This window comes from Monodelphis domestica, chromosome 2 (assembly GCF_027887165.1).
Source record: "Monodelphis domestica isolate mMonDom1 chromosome 2, mMonDom1.pri, whole genome shotgun sequence".
In the NCBI taxonomy this organism is placed as follows: Eukaryota; Metazoa; Chordata; class Mammalia; order Didelphimorphia; family Didelphidae; genus Monodelphis; species Monodelphis domestica.
The window spans coordinates 530783223-530808819 of NC_077228.1; the positions used below are offsets into that span (position 1 = coordinate 530783223).

Here is a 25597-nt window from a genome sequence, read left to right on the forward strand (position 1 = left end):
CCCCAATATTAACTTCATAAATAAGTGTTCATATAGGCTCATATGACTAAATAAATAAATCATGTTATTAATAGGAAGGAAAGGAAAGAAAGTGGAAGGGAGAAAGGAGGAGAGTCTAGAGAGAAGGAAAGGGAGGGGAAAGGAAAAACTGTAGATAGGGCCAAATGTTTACAAAGTTCAAATCAGTAGTCAATTTTTTCCCTTTCTAAATTAAGTCTTTCTGTTACGTAACTTGTGTGGCAAAAGTAAGTAGTTCCACCAAAAAGGACCAGCCCCAAATAGACTAACTTCAGTTAATCAATCAGTTAGTATTCATTAAATACAAAGCAAATTGTCTCTTGCTGACTCGTCTCCACAGCTGAAGGTCTGACTTTCCCAGGAGTTGCCTTCATGTGGACCCCCCTGGCAGCCACTGCCATCTTTGTAGCCAGGCCCTCTAACTCATGAGGCAACCCCAATGTGGGTCAAAGGGGAGGCATCCACCCTGCCCACTACAAGCACTGATATCACTGGGCTTGTACTCAGGAGCATTGGGTCTTTTGCACTTACTCAAGGTACACACTGGAAGTCCAGGCCCCTTCATTCCCCAAAGAAGAGTGTGTTGTCATTGTCTTGGAGCCTGAGATAACACAGTTAGCTAAAAGTCCTGCTGCTGCTCAGAGCAGCAGTCATCTGGGGCTATGTCTGGAGCAGCTCCTTTTGGAGTCTGTTTGGCTACAGAAATTATTGTACCAATGACAGTCTTTACAGGTCCCAAGTACTTAGTAACTAATTTACTCATTAATTAGTCAGTCAATCAATAATCATGTGCCAGGCACTATTTGATCTCCAGTTCACTAAATTCTTTTACTTACTTTCTTATAATGTCTCCTCACTTGACCTTTTGGTCAAGGACATAGTAGCAGAGTTCAGAGCACAGGTCAACGCATCAAACTTTACATCAAGATTACACATTGCTTCTCCATAGGATGAACGTAAAACACGATAAAGGGCAGAGAAAACAAGCATGCTAGCTCTCACCATTTTTCTGCTTCCCAGATGGAGGCATCAATTTCATCACTCTAAAGATTTATAGAAAATTGATGTGTCTGTAACAACCTGCTGATTCCTACACAGACTAGGTGGCCAAACTACATGTCACTTTTCTGAGAAAGAAGTCATCTGTGCTTGTGTGTCCCTTTTCTTCTTGAAATTTCTCCTGAGCAGGCAGCAGTACTGCCACAAGATAGGATATGCCTGACTCAGATAGGTGAAAACTCTCTATACTTCTGGATTGCCAGGGCAATACCATGTCATGCCGATGCATCCAACAAACATGTATTGTTGTGCAGACATTTTTAGCTGCATCTTACTCTTCATGAACCTGTTTGGGGTTTCCTTGGCAGAGATCCTGAAGTTTCTTGCCATTTCCTTCTCCAGCTCATTTTACAGATGAGGAAACTGAGGCAAGGAGGATTAAGTGACTTGCCCAGAGTCACACAGCTACTAAGTGTCTGGAGACCAGATTTGAACTCAAGAAGATGAATCTTCCTGAGTTAAGGTCTGAAATTCTATGCACTACACACCTACTAAGTACCTGCTGTGTGCTAGGCTTTGTGCTGAGGGCTGGGAGTAGAACCCCCCCCCAAAAATAAAAGTAAAAGAAACTGTCAGTGACCTTAAGAACTTAGATTCTACTTGGGATAAATATGATTCTAAGTAAAACAAAATACATAATTTTTAGTGGTAGAGGAGAATTAACAATTGGAGGAATCAAGAAAAGCCTCATTTAAGAGGAAGGACTTGAGGTGAAACTTGATAGAATCTAAGGATTCTAAGAATGGAGTTGAAGGGAGACTTTCAAGCAGAGCAGATGGCCTGTGCAAAGACAGAGATGGGATTCTTTGAACAGGGAGGCCACTTTGGCTGGAACCTAAATAAAGTCCATGAAGGTATGATTGCACTGTACATGGAAGCATTCAGGTAACTCACAGGATTGAATCTCCACGCCTTTAAGCCCCCATTTGACATTCCTTTGGACTGCACCAAAAAAACATGAAAGAGAATTATGTTGTTTTTGCAAGTCTGTCCCTATTATCTAATGACAAGATTTACCCATGATTACCTTCAACTTTTCACAATCCATTCCCAAGTAAATGAATTTCTACAAAAGGAATATTTCCAATTAGAACGAATGCAGCCCAATTTATATTTGACCTTTAAAATTTATTAAATTCAATCAGTGCCTTGTTTAACAAAACTTATCTGTAAAAAATTAAAAGTGATTAGACGTTAAGTGCAAAATTCAGTTATGTAAAATAAAACTAGCTATAAAACATTTGCCAGTCTTCTATTTAAAAGACTCGTCCAAATATTTCATGATCACATGCCATCATTTTCTGCAAAGAAATTCTTTTCCCAAATGAATTGTAATAATAAAATGTTACCAGACACCAATATTTATATACTTTGGTCCTCATTTATAGCTATAGCGGAACATTATCATATTTACTCTGGCCAAAAAAGCCAATGTGACATGTCAATTTGCATTATTACCCCCAAAATTTAATCACTGCTTTATTCATTAATTCTTTACTTCAACACATTGTTTTAAGCACACACTAACTTTCTTCCTTCAACACCTTATGATAGCATGGGTGTGACCCGAGATTCTAGGAAAACCTGCCAGGGGAGTAAAGTTCTGGCATATCCTGTCAAGATGAAAGGGCTTACAGTATGAGCCTAGTGAGGTGTAATAGATCTGCCCTCCAAAGACCAGCCTGAGCAAATGAAACTCATTTAGAAGGCTCTGATATATTCCAGAGTTTCATACAACCATCTCAATGGCGCGTGCAAACTAGAGCATCTTTAAGATACCACCAGTGATAGATTCCTCTTTACTTTGAACTCTGTAATGGGCATCCTCCATGACAGTGGTGACTCCATGACTCTTCTGGCGAATGTGTGATGGCTCACTCATTTTATGCCACACTTAAGATTAATGATCAGATGGTCATTGAACAGAGTTCCTCAAACTGTCTTTCAAAGATACCTTCAAATTGCAAGCCCTGTGAGTTCATCTAAAACGTAATGATCCATTGGTTCTTCATATATAAAGGTACCACTGCTGATGAATCAACCAATTAATTAACAAGCATTTAGTTAGAACACTTATGTGCCAAGCAGGGTATATGGGGGTGTTCAGGGAGGTCTAGCACCTCTGGTGTGAGGGCCCTTTTTAGGGCTGCTCATCCACTTTGGGCATCCATCTGACACCCAACTCTCACCTGTGGTTCCAAGAAGCTGTAGTGTGTGCAGCAGTCACACCACAGTAAACTATCTCAACAGATGGACTAAATCAGGTTGAGGGTAACCAAATGGCCACAAAACCCAAGCATGTAAAGAATTCCCCTTGAGGAAAAGGCAAATGAAAACAATTTGTTCCAATGGCCATGAAGGCAGCCAAAGCAAGTGCTGTGGAGCACCACTGTCCTAACTTTTGTCTTACCACTTGACTTTGATGAATGGAAGAAAATGAGACTGAAAACTTTTGCATCTCTCTTAAATCTAATCCATACTCAAGTCAAGACCTCACCCTATGATGTCACTGGTACTCTTTGAAAATGAAGGACAAACAACAACAACTTGTGCCAATTGCCATTCTAGGAGCTAGGGATTCAAGGAAAAAATAAAACAAGTAGCCCACATTCTAATGGGGGAAATAAAATGCATGTCTATAAATGAATGAATATAAAACAAATCAATATAAATAGAGACCAAGGTAATTAAATACAAGGTAATTCTAGAAGAGGGCACTAATAGCTGAGGGAACCAGGGCAAGTTTCCTATATAAGATGGTACCTGGACCAATTTTTTTTTTAAACCTTTTCCTTCTGTCCTGGAATTAATACTAAGTATCAGTAAGGCCTAGGCAATGGGGATTAAGTGGTTTGCCTAGCATCACACAGCTAGGAAGTGTCTGAGGCCACATATGAACCCAGGACCTCCCATCTCTAGGTCTGGCTCTCCGTCCACTTAGCCATCCAGCTGCCCCTAGATAGTCTTAAGGAAAGGGAGGAATTCTATGAGGTGGTGCTTTTCAGGTTCAGTACAAAGTATGGTGCATATGTAAAGAGACGGGAGATGAAGTGTCCTGTATGAAGAACAGAGAGAAGGCCAAAATGGCTAAGTCAGAGTACAGGATAAAAAGTAAAAACACTGGAAAGAGAGGACCTGGAAAACCTGGAAAGCCAGGTTATGAAAGATTTTTTAAAACTTGACAGAAAAGGTCATATTTATCCAAAAGGTCTAGGGAACCACTGCAGTTGGATAGGGGAGTCCCACAATCATATCTACATTTTGGCAGCAGTGTGTAGCCTGGCCTGGAGTGGGGAAAGCCTTGCAGTATGGAAGCTCCTACAATAATCTAGATGACAGATGAAGAAGGTCTGAACCGAAATGGCAGCTATGTAAGTGGAGAGGAGAGCCCAGGTGCAAGAGGTGTCGTGGAAATAAAAACAGCAAAATCTGGCCACTGACTAGCTATAAAGGCTAGGAGAGAGGTAAGGGCGATCCTGAGGTGTGGAGAGGAGAGAATGTTCCAAAGCATTTGTGTGGGAAGTCATAAAGGGAATTAACTAGGGAGGAAGAAAGAGATGACCTGACTGAAGTGTAGGGCTGGTTGAAGCTAAAGAACATGAACTTAAAATACTCCCAATAGGCATGGCTGTGTAGCTTCCTCAGGGAATGTGGAAGAGGCCGGTGGAAGCACTAATCCAAGAGAGAGCTTTGGCAAAGGGATGCTCAGTGACAGGACGGGTGGGTCAGGGATTCAAGAGGAAAGGATAATGGAAAGGTGAACTGGCAGACTAAGGTCAGGCTTGAGAAGGGTGGAATGGCGAGTCACAACAGAGAAGGTAATGCAGCAGGACTGGAAGTCACAATGAAAGCAAAGAATTCACTTGGGAGGTGCAAGGCCTCAGGAGCAATGGAATGCTATAGTTTGAAAGGCCACCTCCAGAAAGGAGTTCAGTTTTGGACACATTGAATTTAAGATTTAAGATCCAGGCTGTCCCATTTGGAATCCAGAAGGCTTCAAGGATAGAATGTTAAAATCTCCAAAAGCAGCAGTGGACAAGAGCATGGAAAGGAAGATTATATGTTCCCAGTGCTTAATACAGTGCCCACAAGATGGTAGGTGATTAATAAATGTTTGTTGACTTGACTTTCCAAGACAATAAGAAATGTCATTTCCGAGGGCATCTGTCATCTCCTAGAATGGTATTCATCATAAGTATTAGCAAAAGACCTCTAAGACATCAGTGAAAGTACAGCATACTGCAGCAGATGATGAGATAAGGAAATCCTAAAGGCTTAAGATCCTCCAAAGTAAAGCAACACGTGCCCCCCCCCCCCAATGCCCAATGACTCCAAAGAAAAGGGGAACATTGGCAAAAAAATGAAGATTCAAGAGTTAAAAAACTGAGAAGTCAAAGACCAGGCAGAAGCTTCCTGCTTATAATATCATGAATACTTTCTTTGAAAATAACATTTGGAAACCACTGGAGAGGCAAGCACCAAATAACATCACCAAAAAATGAAACCGATTATATTTGAACAGACAGGAAACAACTTCTTACTGATGTGGGAGTAATTCTTGGATCAGGTTCTATGTAGAGTCCGACCACCAACTTTAGAGCAAAGATCAAAATTAGTACAAAACTAGTAGAACCAAATGAGGAAAAGATAGGATAGGCAATTAAACAACTCCAACCTGACCTATTTAAACTAATTACAGATGCCAGAAAAATGGAAAACATAGGGAAGAAAGGGCATCAACACCAATTATATTGATTTCATACAGAAGTTTAACCCATGTAAATCAGTTGCCATAATAAGGAGACCAAAGAAGCCTAAAAACCACCTCAGTCAGCAAACACTTGATCTCCTCGCCAAGTGGAGAGACATGACGGCCAAGGGCAACAACAGTTTAGATTATAAACTCATTTGTAAAATCTTACAGAGAAGCATGATGGAAGATTATGTGCAGTATCCCCTCATAAAACAGTGAGGATAAGTGAAAGGAAAAACCAGTTTAAAGAAAACTTGGCAAGAGAGACACGACTAAGCAAAGTCATCCTGAGGGCATTTAAGGATGAAAGTGGAAGGAAGACAGCCAACAAATGAAAAAAGATTTTAGTGACAAACTCTTCACCATTAAGGTCAGTTGAGTCACCAAAGATAGATACAGAATGTCCCAATCCCAGATACCCTTCTTAAATGGAAATAATCCTGAAGGTAGATAGGAAAAGCAGAAGACTGGACCAAGTATAGAAGGAGAGCTACTTGTTGTTCATGGTACAACATGGAGGCACCAAGAGATAGTTTCAAGGTATCTAAATAAGACATCAAAGGCATGGAAAGAATCTTTGATCTAATTATTATTTTAAAATCAAATATTAAACCTTTCTAACCCACATGCTTACTTTCCCATCTATATAAAACTTTTATGAGAATCATTTTAATAAAGCTATTACAAGGGAACAGATAGGACTTCTCCAGTGTTATTCCTCCACAGATTTTACCATCACATAACTAATTTAAAAACACAAGAACACAAGATACCAGTGGGCTTATTATTGGTGAGCCACTAAAAAGAATTCATTTCAGCAGAGCAAAAGGTTACCTAAAAGGGTTTACCCTTCAACAAAGGATATCTCATGCAAATAGAAAAACTATACAAGATTCCTTGAAAGACAAGATGGTCAATGTGAAAGGGCCTAGGAAGAATTATATGAACTGATGCAATGGGAATTGGGCAAAACCAGAAGAACAATTTATACCATAAAACAACATTTTAAAAACAAATGACTTTGAGAACCTTAGCAATTCTGATCAAGGAAATGACCAACCAAGATTCCAGAGTTCTGATGATAAAACATGATACCTGTCTCCTAAAAAGATAGATGATGAACTAAATATACAGAAAAAGACACAATTTTGGACATGACCAAGGTCGAAATTTGTTTTTTCTTGTCTAGGCATATTTGTTATAAGAACTTTCTTTTTCTTTTCCCCACCCTGAACTGAAAGGAAGAGAAAATAAATGCATATTTAAATTTTTCATTTAAATAAAGATATAACAACAGAGATTGCCTTTTTCAACTACCATCTGATCACTAATATCATGAAAGCATAAAAGAGACATATGCTCACCAAAGATACTCACTTCTGTCATGGAGGGGATCCAAAGCATAATCCAAGGGGATGTTGGCTTCCCCACTGACAGTTATGTCTGCCAGATGCTACTGGTTGTGAATCCTGCAGGGCCTCCTGAAAGTCATACTCACTCAGAAGAGTGTGCTATTTAGACAAAAAAAAAAGTAGATGAAGACTTCTTGTTATCTAGACAATGATACACAGCTGGATAGATGATCCATTCAGTCCATTAGTTTATATAAATCTTGATCAAACACTGCAAATGGACAATGAGCTGGTCCCAGAATTGAATAAGAGAAAAGCAACTGAACAAGGGAAAAGACAAAAAAAAATGTCTTTTGGGAAACTGCAAAGTTCTTTTAATGAACCCAAGCTTTTTCCTGAAACAAAGGTGCATCTTTTAATGCCAACCTGCTACCCAAAGGACAACAGGGAGGCGGAAATTAACACATGATAAACAAGGAATTAGAAAGTGAGTAAAAGATTTCATCACAGAAATGTGTGACCAAAAAACAAGGCTACGTCTCATACTGAATGCAATGAACATACAACCAGCTGGATAGGTCACACATTCAGAGTCAAAAAGAACCTGGTAAAAGTCCCACAGGAAAGGCACAGACAGGTCCATCTGGGGGCTGGTCTGTGTGAACCAAGAGAGTATACACCCTGGTGGGGCACATCTCCAGCAGTACTAATGACCCAGATCCTTAGCGAGCAAGTCCCATCCTCTATATTCTGGCACTGATTTTCCACTAAAGGTAAAATGCTGACAGCAATCAGTCTCTCAAATGACCAGTGATTCACACATATCAAAGGAAAGGCCAGGGTCACAATCAGTGATATAGAACAAAATGGCAGTCCCTGGCCCAACACAACGACAATTTGACAGTGAACAAGCACAAAACAGTCACCGCTGAACGTGAAGTCAGGAAGCCTTCACGCCCCGTCAGGTCCCTACTCCAAGCCCGGGGTCTGAGGTCATGTGGTCAGGCCAAGCCTCGCCTTCCTCATTTGTGAAATGAGAAGAATATTTACAACAACTTACGCATCAGTTCCATGGAGAGTCAAATGTTGAGTAAACTATACAAGCGGTACACAAATGAAAGGAATTCTTACTAAATAGTGTTCCACTAAAAGTCCTAGCCATGCATTTCATTATGGAACACAGGTAATCCCGAGTTCTCATAAAGTCACAGAATGTAGAGCCTGGAAGAGACTCGCAAAACATCGAAGCTGGCACTTTTACAGACAGCGAAGTCAGAGCCTCAAGAGTAGCCATGGCCGGCCCTGAGTTACAGGTAGCGCCGTGAATTCCAGAGTCCAAGTCTCTGGACTCCCAAGGCTCACGGAGAATCACCGACGGCATGCGGATACGTGGAGAAGGGGCAGAACCTGAGACAAAGTCAGGTCCCACGTCTAGGCACATCCCACCAGGGACCTTTAGTAGCAGTCCTCTCACAAAGCACACTTCAACAATTTCCTGTTTTAGCAAGGCATCACTCCAAAGGGCTACAGCAGCAGCCCACAAGCACTGAGGACCATCCAGCTAGCTAAGTTCATCCCCGGAGGGGCGAGCCACCAGCCCGTGGATGTTTCTGGCCACCGTCACTAATTAATGTGTGAAGGGACTATGGCCTCCATTCCAGAGCCTCCCCCGGCCCCCTCAGGAATGAGAGCAGAGGTCCTGCACGTACCGAAGCGTCAGGGCATTATTATAACAACATACTGTTGCTGTATGCGTGAGTTACAAATCCACATTGAAGCAGTACCTTCACCAACCAAGCAACATGCGATTTTCCAGACAGACAGCACACAAGGAAGGCGAGCCTTCACAGGTGCCTCAGGGATGTCATGAGGGGCTGCTTAACATCCAGGAAGGACTAGCCTGATACGTCACTCGGTCATTCGGTCAGATCACGACCTCTCAAGGACCAGGTCTAACACTGAATGGTTCTGCGGCAGGGGTGGCTTTCTAGCCAACTCTATCAATAAGCACTAGGGAGCTGAAAGAGCGAAGAATTCATCTTCCAAGAAATAATTCTGAAATGTTAATTGGGAGTTTCCCAGTACAAATATGAGCTGCCTCTTCTCCTCCACAAATAGTGCATTCCTTGTTTCAGACATTTCCATTTGAATTACACAGATCTAAAGGCAAACTTAAAAGCAGGCAAGACTCTAGAGGAAAGTGTTTGATCCAAGAGTTGGCAACAAAGGAGGACAAAATGATGACTGTTAACAACAGGTTTGTGTCGGTAATGGATCCAGCAAATGCTCAATTGTAACAACAGTTCTACCTGCCCATACTGTCCTGGGTGGTGGCTCTGAGACCTTGGGTGATCATATCATTAACTACCTTCCAAATCTTTTTTGGGGGCCTGTTATCCTAGCCAAGAAACTAAACAGTTCTAAGAAAGACTAATTCCACAGGAACCAAGAAATGAGAGCAATCCAAAATGATAGTGGTTATATAAGAGATTGGATTAAGTATAATCTAGCATGATGAGTGTATATTTAGAGAAGAATTTGGAAGACGAGACTTTAAAACAATCACTTGAAGGAAAAGTTAGCTGTTAAAAGAAACAATTTACTATACTAGATTGATTTCACGTGACCAAAAGAGAGGTTTGGGAACAGCCGCTGAAAATTAAGGATTAAATGTTCACTTTGATTTTGGGGGGGGTTTAATTTAGTACAAGAACAGTTGCTTCTATCAGTACTGTCTTTATTTCTTCAAACCTAAGCCCTTTTTCCTTTGCCAATTTGGTTCAAAAGCCCAGCTCCTGCTTTTAAAATGTTCTCTGGAATTAACTAATACCTTAGCATGGAAATGAGTTTCTGAATTTTTTGTTCTCTGCAAAAAATTTAGCCAACCCTATGTATAACACAAGATTTGTTGATAAAGCTGGTTACTTGGTGAATTCTAAATTAGACTAAGTGAAATAATTGTAGCCCGGCCTGCATGTACTACTTCAGCATCCATGAGCAAGGCCTCAACTCTCTCTGGATCTCAGGGTCAAGCGAGAAAGTTGACCTTGTTGACCTCTAAGGTCTCCTTCGGGTCGCAAACTAGTTTCCATCAAAATCCTCTTTTGAGACTGTTAAAGAATTGACAATCCAAGTTTACAGTTTCTGCCTCAATGTGAGATCTTCATCTTCATATGGTGAACCCAGACATCCTTTGGCATCTATAGAAAGGATTCTCCTTGGAGACTAATAAAAAAACAGTCTCTAGGTTAGCGTTGGAGAAGGTTTTCAAGTTTGGGTGCCCAGACTGCAACTTCATTTTGCCTGTGAGCCCCCTACATTAAAAGAGCAGAGGGAGGAAGAGCTTGCACTTGGCTGCTGGTCAAGGAGAGCGGGACATGCAAAAAAATTTCCTCAGGTGCTGGGAAGAGAGGGAATGGAGCAGGTCCCCAAGTGCCAGCTGAGCCTATGTGCCAATATTTCACCAACACTGCACTAGGTGCTTTCAGGAAAATGTAGAAAAGGAAAAAAATCCAGGATATTCTCTGTTGCTTTTAAATGTCTAATGAACATGCTTCAGAAGTACCATTCTTGTCTTCAGATACCTTTTCATGAGCTATTTGTTTAATGCACAAAGTATTTTAGCTACTATTTAAGGATGGATAGCTTGGTGGTACAGACTCATCTTCTAAGTTCAAAGCCACAGCTATGTGACTCCAGACAGTTCACTTAACCCTGTTTCCCCTCAGTATCCTCATCTATAAGATGAACTGGAGAAGACCAAGAGATCCCAAATGGGGTCACAGAGAGTTGGACATAACTGAAAAATGACTTAACAAAATTTCAGCTATCTGAAAATGCAATGAGCTTTCATAGAAGATAGTTGTCTTCAAGCCAAGGCCAGAGCCTGTTGGGGATGTCTAGGTCCAGAGGTAGGGAGGAGTTGGGGGTGGCGGGGGAGAGGGGGGTCAGAGGGACTAGCCTTCTGAAGTCCCTTCCAAAAAATTTTTCACAAAATTTGAATGTTCTTTGATTAACTCAATCACCGGCTTTTTGAGAAATGACTATAATACGTTTCAGTTCTCCAGGGTGTTTTATCAGTCTATATAAGGGGGTGAAGGTGAAGAGAGAAGAGGATGGGAACACATATTTTCCTCAGACAGAAATCTATATCCTGCTAACAAAGTTACTAAATTTCAGTCAGACATCACACTTTTCCTGTAGGTGTTATCTACCACCTAGATTCTTAAGAGTTGAAAGGGGCCCCTAAAGATAGTCTAGTCTAACTTCCTCTCAAACATCCTTCTATAACATCCTAATGAGTGGCCATCTAGCTACCTGAATTGAACCCAGGACCCCCCCCTCTCTAGACCCGCTCTCTATCCACTGAACCACCCAGCTGTCCCAACAAGGTGAATGAGGCTATAACCTCTGAACAGTTCCAGTGATGAGGAACCATCTCATTAGGAAGCCCATTCATTTTTTCTATAATTCTATAATTAAATAGTTTTTCCCTGACACTGCACTGAAATCTACCTCCTATAAGCTATAACATTGAACAATTTAAACGCCTAAACAAAGGATGTCTTTTGTTTCCACATTCCCTACATTTCCCCTAGTTATCTCTCTCCCCCATTCCAAAAGGCCTTGCTTCATAACAAAGAATGTTTTTTAAAGAAATAAGCAAAACTGATTAATACTTCAAAAAAAATCTGAAATTTGTAAATTTTAAAAATTAATATCCAATACTCCAAGTATTACATTTATAAGATTTATTAATAATAAAACTTGAAGCAAAGGAAAATAAAAGGCTAAAGAAACAGAGAGAGCTCATCAGCCTCACACAGGACAAAGAAAGCGAGGGAGGCGTTACCCACAGCTTAAAAACCATAACGTAAAGAGCACAGGACACAAAATTATCCTTACTTGCTGATAATTTAGGGTTTACTTAGAAAACATTAGGAAATCCTCAAAGAAATAAAATGAGACAAAAGCTTCAGCAAAATAAACCCATGAAAATCAATAGATTTTCTATATAATAACAACAAAATCCAAGAAGCAATAAAGAGTCAGCTAGGGTAGCTCAGTGAAGAACCAGGCCTGGAGATGCAAAGTACTGGATTCAAATATGACTTCAGACACTTCCTAATTAGGTAAGCCTGGGAAAATTACTTAACCCCCCCACCACTGCCTAGTCTTTACCGCTCTTCTGCCTTGTAACCAATACTTAGTATTGATTGATTCCAAGACAGAAGATAAGGGTTTTTTTAAAAGGGAGATAAATAATAAAAGAAAGAGAAGTCTTATGCAAAAAATCTATAAATACCTAAAATATTTGGGGATCAATCCACCAAAGCACATTTAATAATTAAATAGATTTTATTACAAATGTTCCTTAAAGAAATCATGAACAAATAAAATTGGAAAATTATTCAGTGTTCATAGCTGAGTCAAGTCAATAAAATAAAAAGTGAAAATGCTACCAAAGTTCATTTATAACTTAAATAGTCAATCAAACTACCAAAAAGGCACTTTAAAGAAACTGACAAATAATAACAAAATTCATTTGAAGAACAAAAGATGTAGAAAGAGATTCTTAATTTTTGGTCCAGGATTCCAGTAGCAATCTGGTGTAACGTATGGTCCCTTCAGAATAATATTTTTAAATGAATAAAATAAAACATGTAAGATTATATAAGAAACCAAATATATAGGAATGTAATCATAAAAATATTTTTAGAAGAAGTTCATAGACCCCAGTAAGAATCCCTCTCTAGAAGTGGAGCCAAGATGGCGACACAGTAGCAGGAGCCTTCTGAATCTCCTTCCAACCAATCATTACAAAGAATTTCAAAAGGTCAGAAATCAAAACCCGTTGAGTAAAGGGGCTCTCCCACTGGACACAGTGTTAAAAGTGGGCCGTGAGTGGGGATTCCCATGCTGTAACAGGGGAAACTGCACTAATCAAAGTGTAACCCTCCTCCATACCTCCTTGTGCCCAGAGCAAGGGCCAGGGCAATCTCTAAATTCTCGGGAGCTGGCTGAAAGCACCACAGACTTACCCCTGAGGGCAGTGCAAGGCCTTGGCAGCAAGACTCGAGGCTGAAGAGCTTAGAGCTTGGGCAGAAACATCAGCCAAGGCAGCAGGGGCTAGAAAGATGGCCTCAAGAATCCCTAGCTTGACTGTCAAGGAAAAAGTGATGGGGGGAGGGGAGTGAAGAGGAAATAGCATTTCCAGACTTCAAACTATATTATAATGCATTTGGTACAGGCTAAAACATCAAGACAGATCAGTAGAACAGACTGGGCAATAGAAAATCAGGAAATCATGGGATTTAATAACCTAGAAACGCATGGGTCCTATTGTGCAGTCTGAGAGCACTCGGGAACACCATACTGTCTTCCCTGCGGTATAGGGAGATAAGAAATGCATTTGCAAATCCCTAACAATCCCTATGCCCACACCAAGCCTCCGAGTGGGGCTGATGTATTCCTGTCTGTTTGTTTCTTCTCACAGAATACATGCCGTGTCTAAGCATCTCAGGGGCCACTAGGGCCTCCGGAATCGACAGCCACAGCAAGGGAAGCCTCCCCCACGTCACTCTAGGAGCCAAGGGAGCGCCCAGGACACACAGCTCCGAGTGGCCCCCATTCTAGCCCTAGTCACAGCATGCGAGGCCTAATCAGAGGGGCGGCCGGCTGCCATCCAGAGCCCAACAAACAGAAAGCAGGTCTGCACAGGAGGGAGATGGACGGCCAGACTCAACCGTCCATGTGGACGACGAGCAAGTCCGGAACCCACGTCCAGGCCGTCCCGTCTCCCAGTCCCTTACTCGTCTCAAAGAGGCCAGTTCAAGGAAGCTCATGTGGAAAACTTCGCCATCCTGGCCAAAGGCGGCCCCTCTTCAAACCAACCAAGAGGGCGAATGAGAAGGGAAGGCTTCTAAGGTGGGGAAGGTGGGGACAGACCCCAGCCCAGCCGAGGGGAGACTCTTCAGGGGTCCCAGACAAACAGGGCAGCCACCTGGGTTCCAAAAAAGACCAGAGACAGGAAGGCACTGCAGGCCCTCCTGGGCCCTAGAATGAATCACTGCGCCGGGACAAGCCGCACATGGATTTGGTCTACGTGGGAAGGAGTTTTAATTAGACAGATAGTACACACTTCAAATGGGAAGCTAAGACTCACCTGACGTACATTCACTTTATAACCAACTTTGCTAGAGTTGTAGTGTGATGGCACGGCAGTACGAGCGCGAAGTCTGGAGTGAAGGCCTCGGTTCAAATCCTGCCGCAGCCATTTAGTAGCTGTGGGACTCAGGGCAAATGGCTTAAGCCTCTGCTTGCCTAAACAATTTCCTCGTCGGTAAAACAAGGATAACAATAGCACCTCCTTCCCAGGGCTGTGGGGAGGATCAGGCGAGGTAATGTGCGCAAAGCGCTTTGCACACAGCTGTCACCATCACTCCCGATGACTGCTCTCTCCAGGACGCCCAGCTGAACCGGCCCGGCAATCCTACAACTCCCACCCAGGCCTTGCAGGCTCTCCTCTGCCTCTCCCCACCTGCCCGCAGGCCTTCTCAGGGGCTCGGGCCTCCACACAGTCCACATTTCCGTCCCTTCGCCAGCTTGTCCATTCTCGCCGCTGGGACTCTCAGACAGACTTGCTACCCAGAGCCAGCTCTGATCTCACTGGCAAAAGACTAGGAGACCTTCCTGCCAATTCTTCAGAATAGCTAGTTAATACTGAATGAGTTAATACTCATTCAGAATGTAAAAGCCTTTGTACAAATAAAGTCAATGCAGCTGGATTCAGAGGAAAATCGATAGACTTGAGGGAAAACTTGACATTAAATGTTTCTGACTGATGTGAATACAAGGCAGGGTCAGGCGTGAATTGTTTTCCAAAACAGACTACTGAGAACTCCCTGAAAAATATCCAGAATCTCTGAGGTTGAGAGAAATGCTCATTGAGACAACCCAGGGGGATCTCCTACCCAGGGAAAGAGGAGGAAAAGCAGGGGCTTCGAGAAGGCGGGGAATTCACTGCAGGCATATTAGCAAATTGGTTTGACTGTCAGGGAAAAGAGGTGGGAAATGCCAAAACCGAGTTACCCAACTGTTCCTACCCTCTTAGTCAGCGGATCCACTCCTGGAATGGAGCACCAACATGGCGGCGGAGAGCGAGGCGAGTCCAAACGGCCAACCCTGTCTCTAGTACCAGTAGCTGTAGAGGAGGGCTGAACCACAGCACCATAACTCACGATGAATAGAAAGCGCTCAAGGCTTTATCTGAAATATTTCAGAGCAAAGAAAGCAGAGCCTCAAGAACAATACACACAGCAGCTACGAGAGGGCAAGCGAAAGCCACGCCAAGAGGCTGGATGGTCAGTGCTGCTCCAGACCACCCAAGGGACAGGCCATGGCCGTAGCCTGGCTCCTCGGGGAATGTGCTTTGTAAAGACTTTCTTGAGGTACTTCTTTAGGAATTGCTGTGTTCAGTGCATTCAGATAAAACAAATCAGTTATTTTTTTTCAAATAATGTGAAAAAGGGAAGACCCAGAAGAGGTGAAGCTCCTATCGTAGACAGAAAGCAGAGGGCGTGAGCTCTAGAGTTCAAAATATTCACAGAGTGAACAGCATAAAGCACATGAATGCTGCTGACTCGCGCGGGATTAAGCATGATCTCATAAGGCTGCCCCCATCTCAGATCCTGGGACCAACCATCAGGGAGGGTTTCGCTCTCTCACCAGGCCAAGTCATCCTGTAGAAAGTCTTGTCTTATCTCACCTTCTGGAAACCCTTCATGGAGAACCATCTCAAGGCCTGAAAACCTCTCACTGACTTTCAGTCATTCTGGGATGAGAGTACCAGGTAGGGCATAGATTTCTTTCTCGCTTGCTTTCATCATATAATGGGCTTATTACATTTTTTGTACATTCCTTTGGGAAGGTCAACTCATATATAAGCCATTACTACTAATATACAATCTATACGGTGACCTGAGCCCTCTACCCACCCACCCCAAAGACTTTCTCATTTTTTAAAGTTGGTCTTCAGCTACAATTGTGATTATTATCCTGAGGCTGTAATGTTTTATGGGCCAGAGTATAATCCAGCATCCCTGCCAGAATTCTGCTGTTAAAAAGATGGGCTCCTGGGGCAGTGAGTAGCTCAATAATAGAACACCAGGCCTGGAGACAGGAGGTCCTGGATTCAAATCTGAGCTCTGATACTTGTGTGACTCTGGATGAGTCACTTGAGCCCAACTGCCTAGTCTTTACTATTCTTCTGCCTTGGAATCAATATTTACTATCGATTCTAAGACAGAAGATAAGGATTTATTGGAGGGAAGGGGGGGGAGGATGGGCTCCTATACCCAGAGCAGTGTGTAACCTTTGAGAGAATTATAGTTTTCCATATGAAACCTAGGTGCCTTTCTTCCCCTTTCTCAACCTCCTATGCCTATCCAAAACATCCACTCATTCAATAGACTCCCAGTTAAATGCATGTTATAACCTGGGCACACAAGCCATTTGCACTTTTCCTATATGAACATTGGTGGGGGTGAGGGGAGGTGGGGTACATGCCAGGCAGAAACTACTGGTCCACGTCTACTTTCTCATGTCTACAAAATACTTACAAGAAGAAGGGTCTCTGCAGGGGTGTCCTAGAAAAGTATTAACAACCATCTCTCCTAAACAACACATATTTAAGTTTAATCTGCATTATTCACATTTTCTCCATCACTTCAAATCTAGAGAATCCATAAAACTATAGACCAAGCCCTGATTTCTCGTGTTGGCCAATTTCTGAGGTACAAATGCCATCCTGAGAATGTATTCGCCCGTTCAAACTGGACAGAGTTGGCTCCAGCATAACCAGAGTCTGTGCACATTTACCCACTTCCCATGGAATTGTCTAGGTCACTGTTTTATAGTTTACGCAATGACTAGAGATAGAAGGAATACAAATTCTACCTGTGTTCATTCTTTGTAGGTGACCACTTTAAAGATACTCTCCCAATAGGGTATCTGTCATATACACATAACAAGCAAGCAAAATGATCATAAAAACAATAGCCAGCATTTAGAGAGTCCTTTCAGGTTTGCAAAGCACTTTACAAATATTCTCCCATGACTGCAACAATGCTAGGTGGTGTTATTATTTAAATTCTACAGATGAAGAAATTGAGGAAGAGGTTCAATGACATCCTCAGGCTCATAGAGCTAATAATAATCTGAGGCCAAATTTGAACTCAGATCTTCCTGATTCCAGGCCCAGTCGTCAATCCACGGTGCCAGTTTGATTCCTTGAGATGCAACCCCCAGGATAATTTTGTTAAATGACCTGATTGTCTTCTGATTATGATTATAAAATGATCAAAGGCACTTGCCAATGTCTTCAAGGGTAGCTTTGACCAAATTTCAATGGTGTGAAGAGTCAGTCTTCACACAAGGTGATGCCCTTTAAAAATAGGTTTGCCCTGAATGGTTTAATTTCTCCAATACTATAAGACTTTATCAAGAGGACCTAATCCCATCCAAAAGGTCAGGCCTACAAATCCATATAAATTTAATATCAGAATACAAATTAGAGGATATAAGAATGGCAAGAAATCTTAAAGATCACTTACTCCAATTCCTTTATTTTACAGATGAAAAAACTGAGGCTCAGAGATTAGGTTAGAGCCTTTTAAAGACTTTAGAGGCTCGGAGGGTGGAGCCTTTTAAAAAATCACAGAGGTAATGACGTAAAAGCACTCAAATTCAAACCCATGTCCTCTGACTACAATCCCAATGCTTTCTCTACTGTGCCATGAAGCCAGTCTGAGTTCACAGTAAAACAAATGAAAATTGAACAAAAAAGATAAACGATAGGCTAAATCCAATAACTGACATGTTATTAGTAGAATAAGGCCTTTCCAACACAGAGAAAAAAGATTCTAGAATGGATTAAAAAAGAGAAGTCAATAAAACAGCCTTCATGAAACATCTTTACTGTGGGTTTTCCCATCAATTTATCATGCTTTCCCTAAGTCATGAAAACCAAGAGTGGCATTGATTATATCAAAGTGAAATTCCAACCAGAAAGTAGTATAAAAATAAACAAGAAATATGGGATCCTATTTAAAGGCATAAATGAGTGCATATCACTTTTGAATGTAGAGGCATCATCCAGTACCACAGTAAAGCTTATTAAGACTTGACAGTTTGCAAGAATACAGCAAATTAACCATAGTGAGGGAGTAACAAATCAAACAAAATTACAAATGAGGGCCACAAGCTGAGAGTAAAACCAAAGAGCGCTCATACATGGAACAACCACAAACATTCATGGTCATGCAGATAATCCTGAAAAGTCTTGGGCAAATTCAGGGGATGTGGTTTACCTACGTTTAGTCTATAAAATACTGCATGTGGAGCCTTGTTTTATCTAATAATGCATGTGAATTATTATTTCATGCAAGTATAAAGAAATAATGGCATGAGTTGTTAATGATACTCATCACCAATGATACTACACGCACTTCACGGAATCCCAGAACACTACAAAGCTTCCTCAGTAAAATCCCAAAAAACTGAGAAATATGTGTCTGGCCATTCGTACAGACAAAAAAGGTGAATGAAAAATACATACCGTTCCCACGGCCTAGTGAGTTAAATGATATATCACCACATGCCTTCAGAGAATGAGTGATCCCTGTATTACATGTGAGCTGTGTGACTGCAAGGGGTCCACAAATTCTGACTTGTCTTCATTATGCATTCTCTCCATCATCACTATTATACCATGGGCATGTATTAAGGGGGTTTTTAACATTAAAATGGACTCCTCCCTGACAAAAAGGTTGGAAACCATTAAGATAGGCCATTTTTAAATGTTTAAAAAAAAGTTGCTTTTTTTTTTTTTAAAGCCTTACCTTCTGTCTTAGAATGAATTCTGTGTGTATAGGTTTCAAGGCAAAAGAAAGGTAAGGGCTAGGCAATGGGAGTTCAATGACCTGACCAGGGTTACCCGGCTAGGAAGTGCCTGAGGTCACATTTGAACCCAAGACCTCCTGTCTCTAGTCCTGGCTTTTAATTCACTGAGTTATCTAACTGCCCCAAAAAGAGCACTTCTAAAAAAATTACTTTGTACTACTGAATAGGATACACACACAAATAGACATCCACCTATATACTCACACCTAAATGAAATATGAGAATAGTCCAATATCAGGAGAATAATAGAGCTGATATTATAGATACATATATCTCAATAAGGCAGGCCAAATAAATCACATTACTGACAAAAAGAGACTCAGAATAAGTATCTAATAAATAGAATACAGGTTCCTTAGGGCAAGGACTATTTTTCATTTTATCTTATATCTACATCAAAAATAAAATTTTGCAAGTATATAGAAAGAAGCAGTTCATGTAACAAGGAACCACAGACAGGATCATATCAGACCTGTTATCATCTTCTACTAAAAATGAGGGGTGACCTTGGAATACAATATTCCAAAAAGAGAGAGAGAGAGGATTGCTGAAAGAAAATGTTATATGCACAGAAGAGAAGTGAAGAAAATGTATAGGGATGCACAGACCAGCAGTACAGTTCTGAAATTGTGGCATTTATTATGATACTTCAACAAGTGGCATGAACTAGAGACTGACAATCTCATAGAAAATGATCTTTTTTGATATTTAAGTTCAATTTTTTTTTACATGTTACTTTTTTAAAGCAAGAAAACCAAGTGTTAGAGTCAAGGCACTTGGCCATCTTGGTTAGTTTGCATTGAGAGGGAATGAGTAGCCCTGCCTCCTCCTTTCCCTGTGGACCAACTCCAGAGCACTGGGCACCATATTTGAGAAAGGAGCTTGGTGAGATGGAGAGAATCCAGGAAGGGTATGCAGGTCTCCACTTCATGATAAACAAGGATCATTCTGAATGAAGGAGCTTTGGGCCCAGAGAGAAGAGAACCCGGGAAGGCAGAATAACTGTCCCACAACATAGGAACGGCTGTCTTTTAGAAGAGGGACAAGGCTAGTTTTGCTTGTTCTAGAGGGCAAAACTTGGAGCCATGAGTAGAAAGGATTATAGAAAAGCAGGTTCTAACTCAACGTAAGGATCAGAGCTGCCCCCAAATATAATGTGCTGCCTTGAAAAATGGTCAGCTGCCCCTCACTGACAATACTAAAGAAAAGGGTGGACAGTGTGAATAAGGGAATGGCCAAGAGCAAGAGAAATCTGAAGTTTGAAGGGATGCCTCAGAAAAGGAGCAAATGGAACCTTCAGGACCTGCAGGGGATGGGCGAGCTCCAAGAAGATTCAAAAGCAGCTGGAGTCAAAAAGATTTGTTCTTCTTACCTGGGACTCTGTGGGGAGTTGGGTGGAAGAAAGTACTCATCTCCAAATCCTTTCTGCTTGAACTGAATGAAGATCTCAGTGCCCAACTGAAACCAACATTTGGAATAGAGACTATTTTTTCCCTTAGGGGAACTCAGAACATATTCCTTGGAGAGATTTCTTTGATCAAGCCCTCAGAAGTTATATTAGGAAAGAAGTAGTAGGGACCTTCCTTTTTCCCTCTGTCCCTTCTTTCTCTTCCCTTCCTTTCATTTCCTCATTCCTTCTATAACCTTATATCAAAATAAATTGGATATTTTGAGTCACAATAGAAATTGATTCAGAGTCTATGTAATAGGAGGGGAATTTCAATCCATCAAAAGAAGGAAGCTGTGGGGACTAGACCTACCCTCTGGTCTGACTGACTGAAAAAAAGAGAAAGTCACACAGAACTCAGTCCCCAAACAGCTGCTCTCTGGTCCCTTCCCCTTTTTAAGTTCCCCTCACTATTACAACGGTCACTTGAGGACTGTGTAAGCAGGATGTTTTTCACGTAAGCATTAGACAGCATGGCCTCTGTGTGTCTCCCAAATCTGGAAGTGATTTCATGACCATACACTTGGACCAGGGTAGCTTTTAAAGTTCATAATCACTCTTCTTTTCACTGTACTCTGCTATCTGCCAGCATGTGGATTGTCACCTCCTCCAGGGAGTTCTCCTGATTCTCTAACTCCCACTGTATTTCTATTTTATTTTTTCTTAAAACGGAAGCCAGCAAGTAGATTTAGACATATTGTTCCACTAACTGTAATCTCGTACTGTGACATAACTGTTTTGTGTGCTCAGAATTACCTGCTGGTTTGGGCTTTCCAATAAGACTATCAGCTGGAGAAAGAAAAGGGCCGTGCCTTAGCACTTCGGCAAGATTGCCTTCCATCTAGCATAAGCATGATAAAATATAATCTCATAATAATGAAGAATAATCTCAAGAAACATTTAGTCCATTTCCTTCAGTTCCATTCATTCCGATTGTATGGTGAGCCTAAGCAGCTTGGAGTTACAGAGGACGAATACAAAGAGATCGAGAGTGACCAAGCTGTGGCCCAGCCACCCATCTCAACAGCTCCCAACACCGTGGCTCATGCTCACCGCTGGCAGGACAACTGCCCCACCTCTGATTTGTAAGGGATGGCCATTATCAAGCAGAGACCTGCCTGACCAGGGCTCTATGCTTCCAGGTGATGCTGAGAAGTCGCTGGAAAAGGCCTCGGTCCAAATGCCCGATTCCATGCAGGCTGAGTGGCCTGTGGGGGAAGCTACAACTTTCCAAATGAGCAGAACTGACTGTGCCCATGCCTAGCTCTGACCTGCTGGCACATGCCACAGCCTGGTCTGGTCTTTCTTCTGAGGAGGCTAAAGAGGTCCCCATAACCTCTTAGTAATGCACACTGGTCAAGAAGATACCAAAGTGGCTGAGGAACAGAACTGTAAGGGCAGAAAGCAAACACATACCTTGTTGGCTTGACGTGAACAAACTCAAAAAACGAGCCAATTGAGCTAAAAGCAGCATGGGTCTGGAGCTCGGAAGAGTCCCCTTAGTCCAACTGAGTCTTTGAGTCCTCATTTACCACTGAGGAAACTGAGGCCAAGAGAAGCTGAGAGACTTGTCCAACTCATGAACGAATCCAAAGGCTAGTGTGGAAAAGAGCTCCGGCCCCGTGGCCAATCAGGAAGGTTTCAAGTCCTTCCTCAGACACAAGGTAGGCAGGAAACAAGTCATTGGCCCTTTCTGAGGCCCAGCTTTTTCAATCCATCCACACTTCACAAAATTGTCAAGGGGAAAATCATTTTGCGAACGTTAAAACTCTCTTCTTTATTACTAGACGGGGATCTCACTGGTGTAAGGAATCCCCAAGGAGGAAACTCCTTCCCCTAAGTTGATGAGCCCCAACAACGCACACACCTCAGAGGCTTAGAGAGCTGCCTGTGCTCTCTCAGTGACTCAGTCTTCACTGTCACCCTCACCCACCAAAGGTGCAGGGCACCCAGCAGAGTGTGGGCTTGGACATAGAACCCTGTTCCCCAGGACTGCCTTCCCTCCTGAGCCACTGGTGGGAGCTCAGGCTACACAGCAAGGCCTGCTCTCCAAAAGTTCTCTGCTCCCTCATAGAGAGGCAGGACAAGGAAGTGAAGAAGCAAAAGTATCAGGAAAATGGGGAAACACTTAGCCCCACTTGCGAGTGGCATGCTAGCCAAAGGGGAGCAGATTGCCAGCCTCACTCTGGATTAGGCTCATTGACCTGCCCGTGAAGGTTCAGGAGCCCAGCACAAAACCAGAGAAGCCTGGGAATGAGACTGACCTTCCACCGATCCTTGGGCAGCAGCTCCACCACTACCACGTCACCATTCAAAGCTCTGTTCCGCGCAACAACTCCATTAATAAAGATGTCTCTGGTCCCGTCCTGTGAAAAGAAACATAATCACAGTTGAAAGTCTCCTTCCCAGGGTCAAAGATGTCCACTGACCAGATTTCCCCCACCCTGATAACACAGGCTGCAAAAGTGGCCAGTGTGAGTCAATATACTTTGCATATGCCTGGCCTTGGGCCAAACAAGCACCTCTAACTATCAGAGAAGCAGAGGAGCTCAACACCTTTAGGTGGGCAGCCTAAACACAAAGGAGGCCTCAAACTCTCACCTCTTTAGTTACTGCTAGGAGTTTTTAAAATAATTTTCCTAACCATGACTACAGTTGGATAGGAAAGACTCGAGAGAAAAGAACAGAAAAGAACAGAGGAGAATAAAGCCTGGGAGATACAACCCCTCTGGACACGGGTAGATCATCCCTGCCCTACTAACTACCCTCTGAGGAAGCTGAAAAGGAGTCCAAAGAATCCATAATGGAAGAAGAGAAATTCATGGATCAATAAGTCATCTACTCCACATGGGGAAACTAAGGGCCAGAAAGGTGGCTGGGCTAAAATTTGAACCCAGCTCATCTAAAGCCTAAATAAACTGGTCTTGGTCTTAGAGTCTCTGCAATGACTAACAGGAGGACTAATAACTTCAAACATCTTAGAGTTAGGAGGAAACCTCCCCAGCCAAGAATCCTCTCTTGCTGGGCAGTGTGGTTAGGGCTACCCACATGACATCTGTCACCTCCTACCAGCAGAGAATGCAGGAAAATGCCCTCAAAACCTAAGGGAAAACCAGCTCCAGCCCTCAGTAGCTGACTAGCAACAGGCCAATCCCTTCATCTCTCCAGCCTTAGGGGGATGGGAATGCTGGCACTGTTGACACTGAATGTTTAGAAGCCCTGGACAAGCCTTCCTTCCTACATGGGGAGATTTCCTTTGCAGGGAACCCACAGTTTCTGTCTGGGCCGTCTTGGGCAGCAGCAGTAGCACTTGCATCCATAGGAAGAAGGGTACGGCAAAGGGGAGACTTGAAGAAAGTTAAACAACTTTTGCTTTGTAATCAATCCATGAATCACACTCTTGAGGTGCCCAAGGTCCCTGGAGGCTCCAGGAGAAATGGGCCATGCAGTTCCAACTCAGAATGCTTGACTAGAGGTTCCAAGGGCCCACATGACCCTGCCACAATCCCCAGCGCTACTAGAACCAGATTAAATATTAGTCGAGAGACAACTGTAACAAAACAAATATAAAATACTAGAACAGATAATGTTCACGTGTGCTTTTCCAAGTCAGCCAGCAGCCTACAGGGCTCCTGATGTATGGTTTGGTGGCCCCATCTCTATGGGAAATGAAGACTGTGTCTTTCATAGCTTTCAGAAGAACCCCAGGGAAAGGGCCTTCTTCCCAACGAGTGAGTAGCTTCTGAGGGAAGACAGAATAAGTGCTCGTCCTGGCCTCAAACTCAGCTCCAGTATGGACCAGTCAAGGATACGGGCCAAGCTGCCCCTCCTCTCTAGTCTCTGTGCCCCAGTTTGTACCACACACCTCATTAAGAAGACTTCTCTGAGCTAAACATCCTGGAGGAACAGGAGTGGAGGGCAAGACAATCTCCCTGATACGAGACACCAGATTCTCAGCTCTCCGTGAAGGAAAGATCCTTTTGCTCCATCCCTCCCCAACTGCACACTCTCAAGAGGCCTTTTACAGCAGCCGGAGCCTGATCCTTCAAGCCTGGCTAAAGAGACTGGCAGCTGCTGCGTCCACCTCAGCCAAACCCCAACCCCAACCCCACCCGGTCAGTGCCCAGTGGCTACCGTGCTAGCTACAGAAACCCCAGATGACTCCAGGATGACCTCAGAGACAAGCTTCTCAGAAAAATACAGTGTGCCATAGTGGGAGCAGCATAAAGAACTAAAGTGTGACTCGGGGTCCTAGGTTCCTGCCTTTGGGAGCTCATCGAGGTAGCTTTGGTTTTCCTCTAACAAGATGTGGGTGTCTGGGAGGTCACGCTAACCTATAACTGTTTCTAAGCTGCTCTAACCACACAAAGGCAGCTCACTTAGTTGAAATGAGAAGTGGCTGTGGTTTTTATTCCATCCTAAGAAGCCCAGCAGGGCCAGAAGAACAAGACAGATCCATGGAGGAGCTGGTGCCCCCAACTCTTTGGGGACTTTTTTCTATTTTAGGGCAACCTGCCTCATTAAAAGAGTTCAAACTACTGCATCCTTTGACAATTGTATTAAAGGTTAAGATTCCATCATCTTAATGACATCTCAAAGAGGAATATAATGGAAAGTACAACGGAAAGCCCAGGGGGTTTGGAGCTGGAGAATTATGCTCTAGCCCTCCCATCTTTACCCACTGAGGCAGTCACTTCCCCAGGCTGGCCGAAATCTTCCCCTTGTGAAACAAAGACTCTAAGCACCGTCATGTCTAAGGGACCAATGCTGACACCTGGGCACAGGGACCCCAGAAGGCTTGCTCTCCAGGGTCCTAGGACGTCAGATGACACTCCTATATCCACCCCTTATGGGAAGGGAAAGAAATTACTTTAGATGGTAACCCTAGACACCATCAGCAGAGAGCTGTGGTGGTCTGCCTAGCTACCTGAAAAAAATGGGGGCTCAACACAGTCATGCCATGATAGTCAGAACATCATCCATTAGGAAAATTACTCCCTCCAGACC

General features: G+C 42.8%; 1 protein-coding gene across 5 annotated transcripts in view; it reads right to left on the reverse strand.

The window, feature by feature from the left end:
- The window catches only part of DIS3L2 (DIS3 like 3'-5' exoribonuclease 2), a 384538-nt gene that overhangs the window by 256571 nt on the left and 102370 nt on the right, over nt 1–25597 (reverse strand). For all 5 annotated transcript variants that reach the window (XM_056819939.1, XM_056819938.1, XM_056819942.1 and 2 more), the window contains one exon: nt 22855–22956. In XM_056819939.1, the coding sequence (XP_056675917.1) occupies nt 22855–22956 (102 nt within the window). The remainder of the gene's footprint in view (nt 1–22854; nt 22957–25597) is intronic.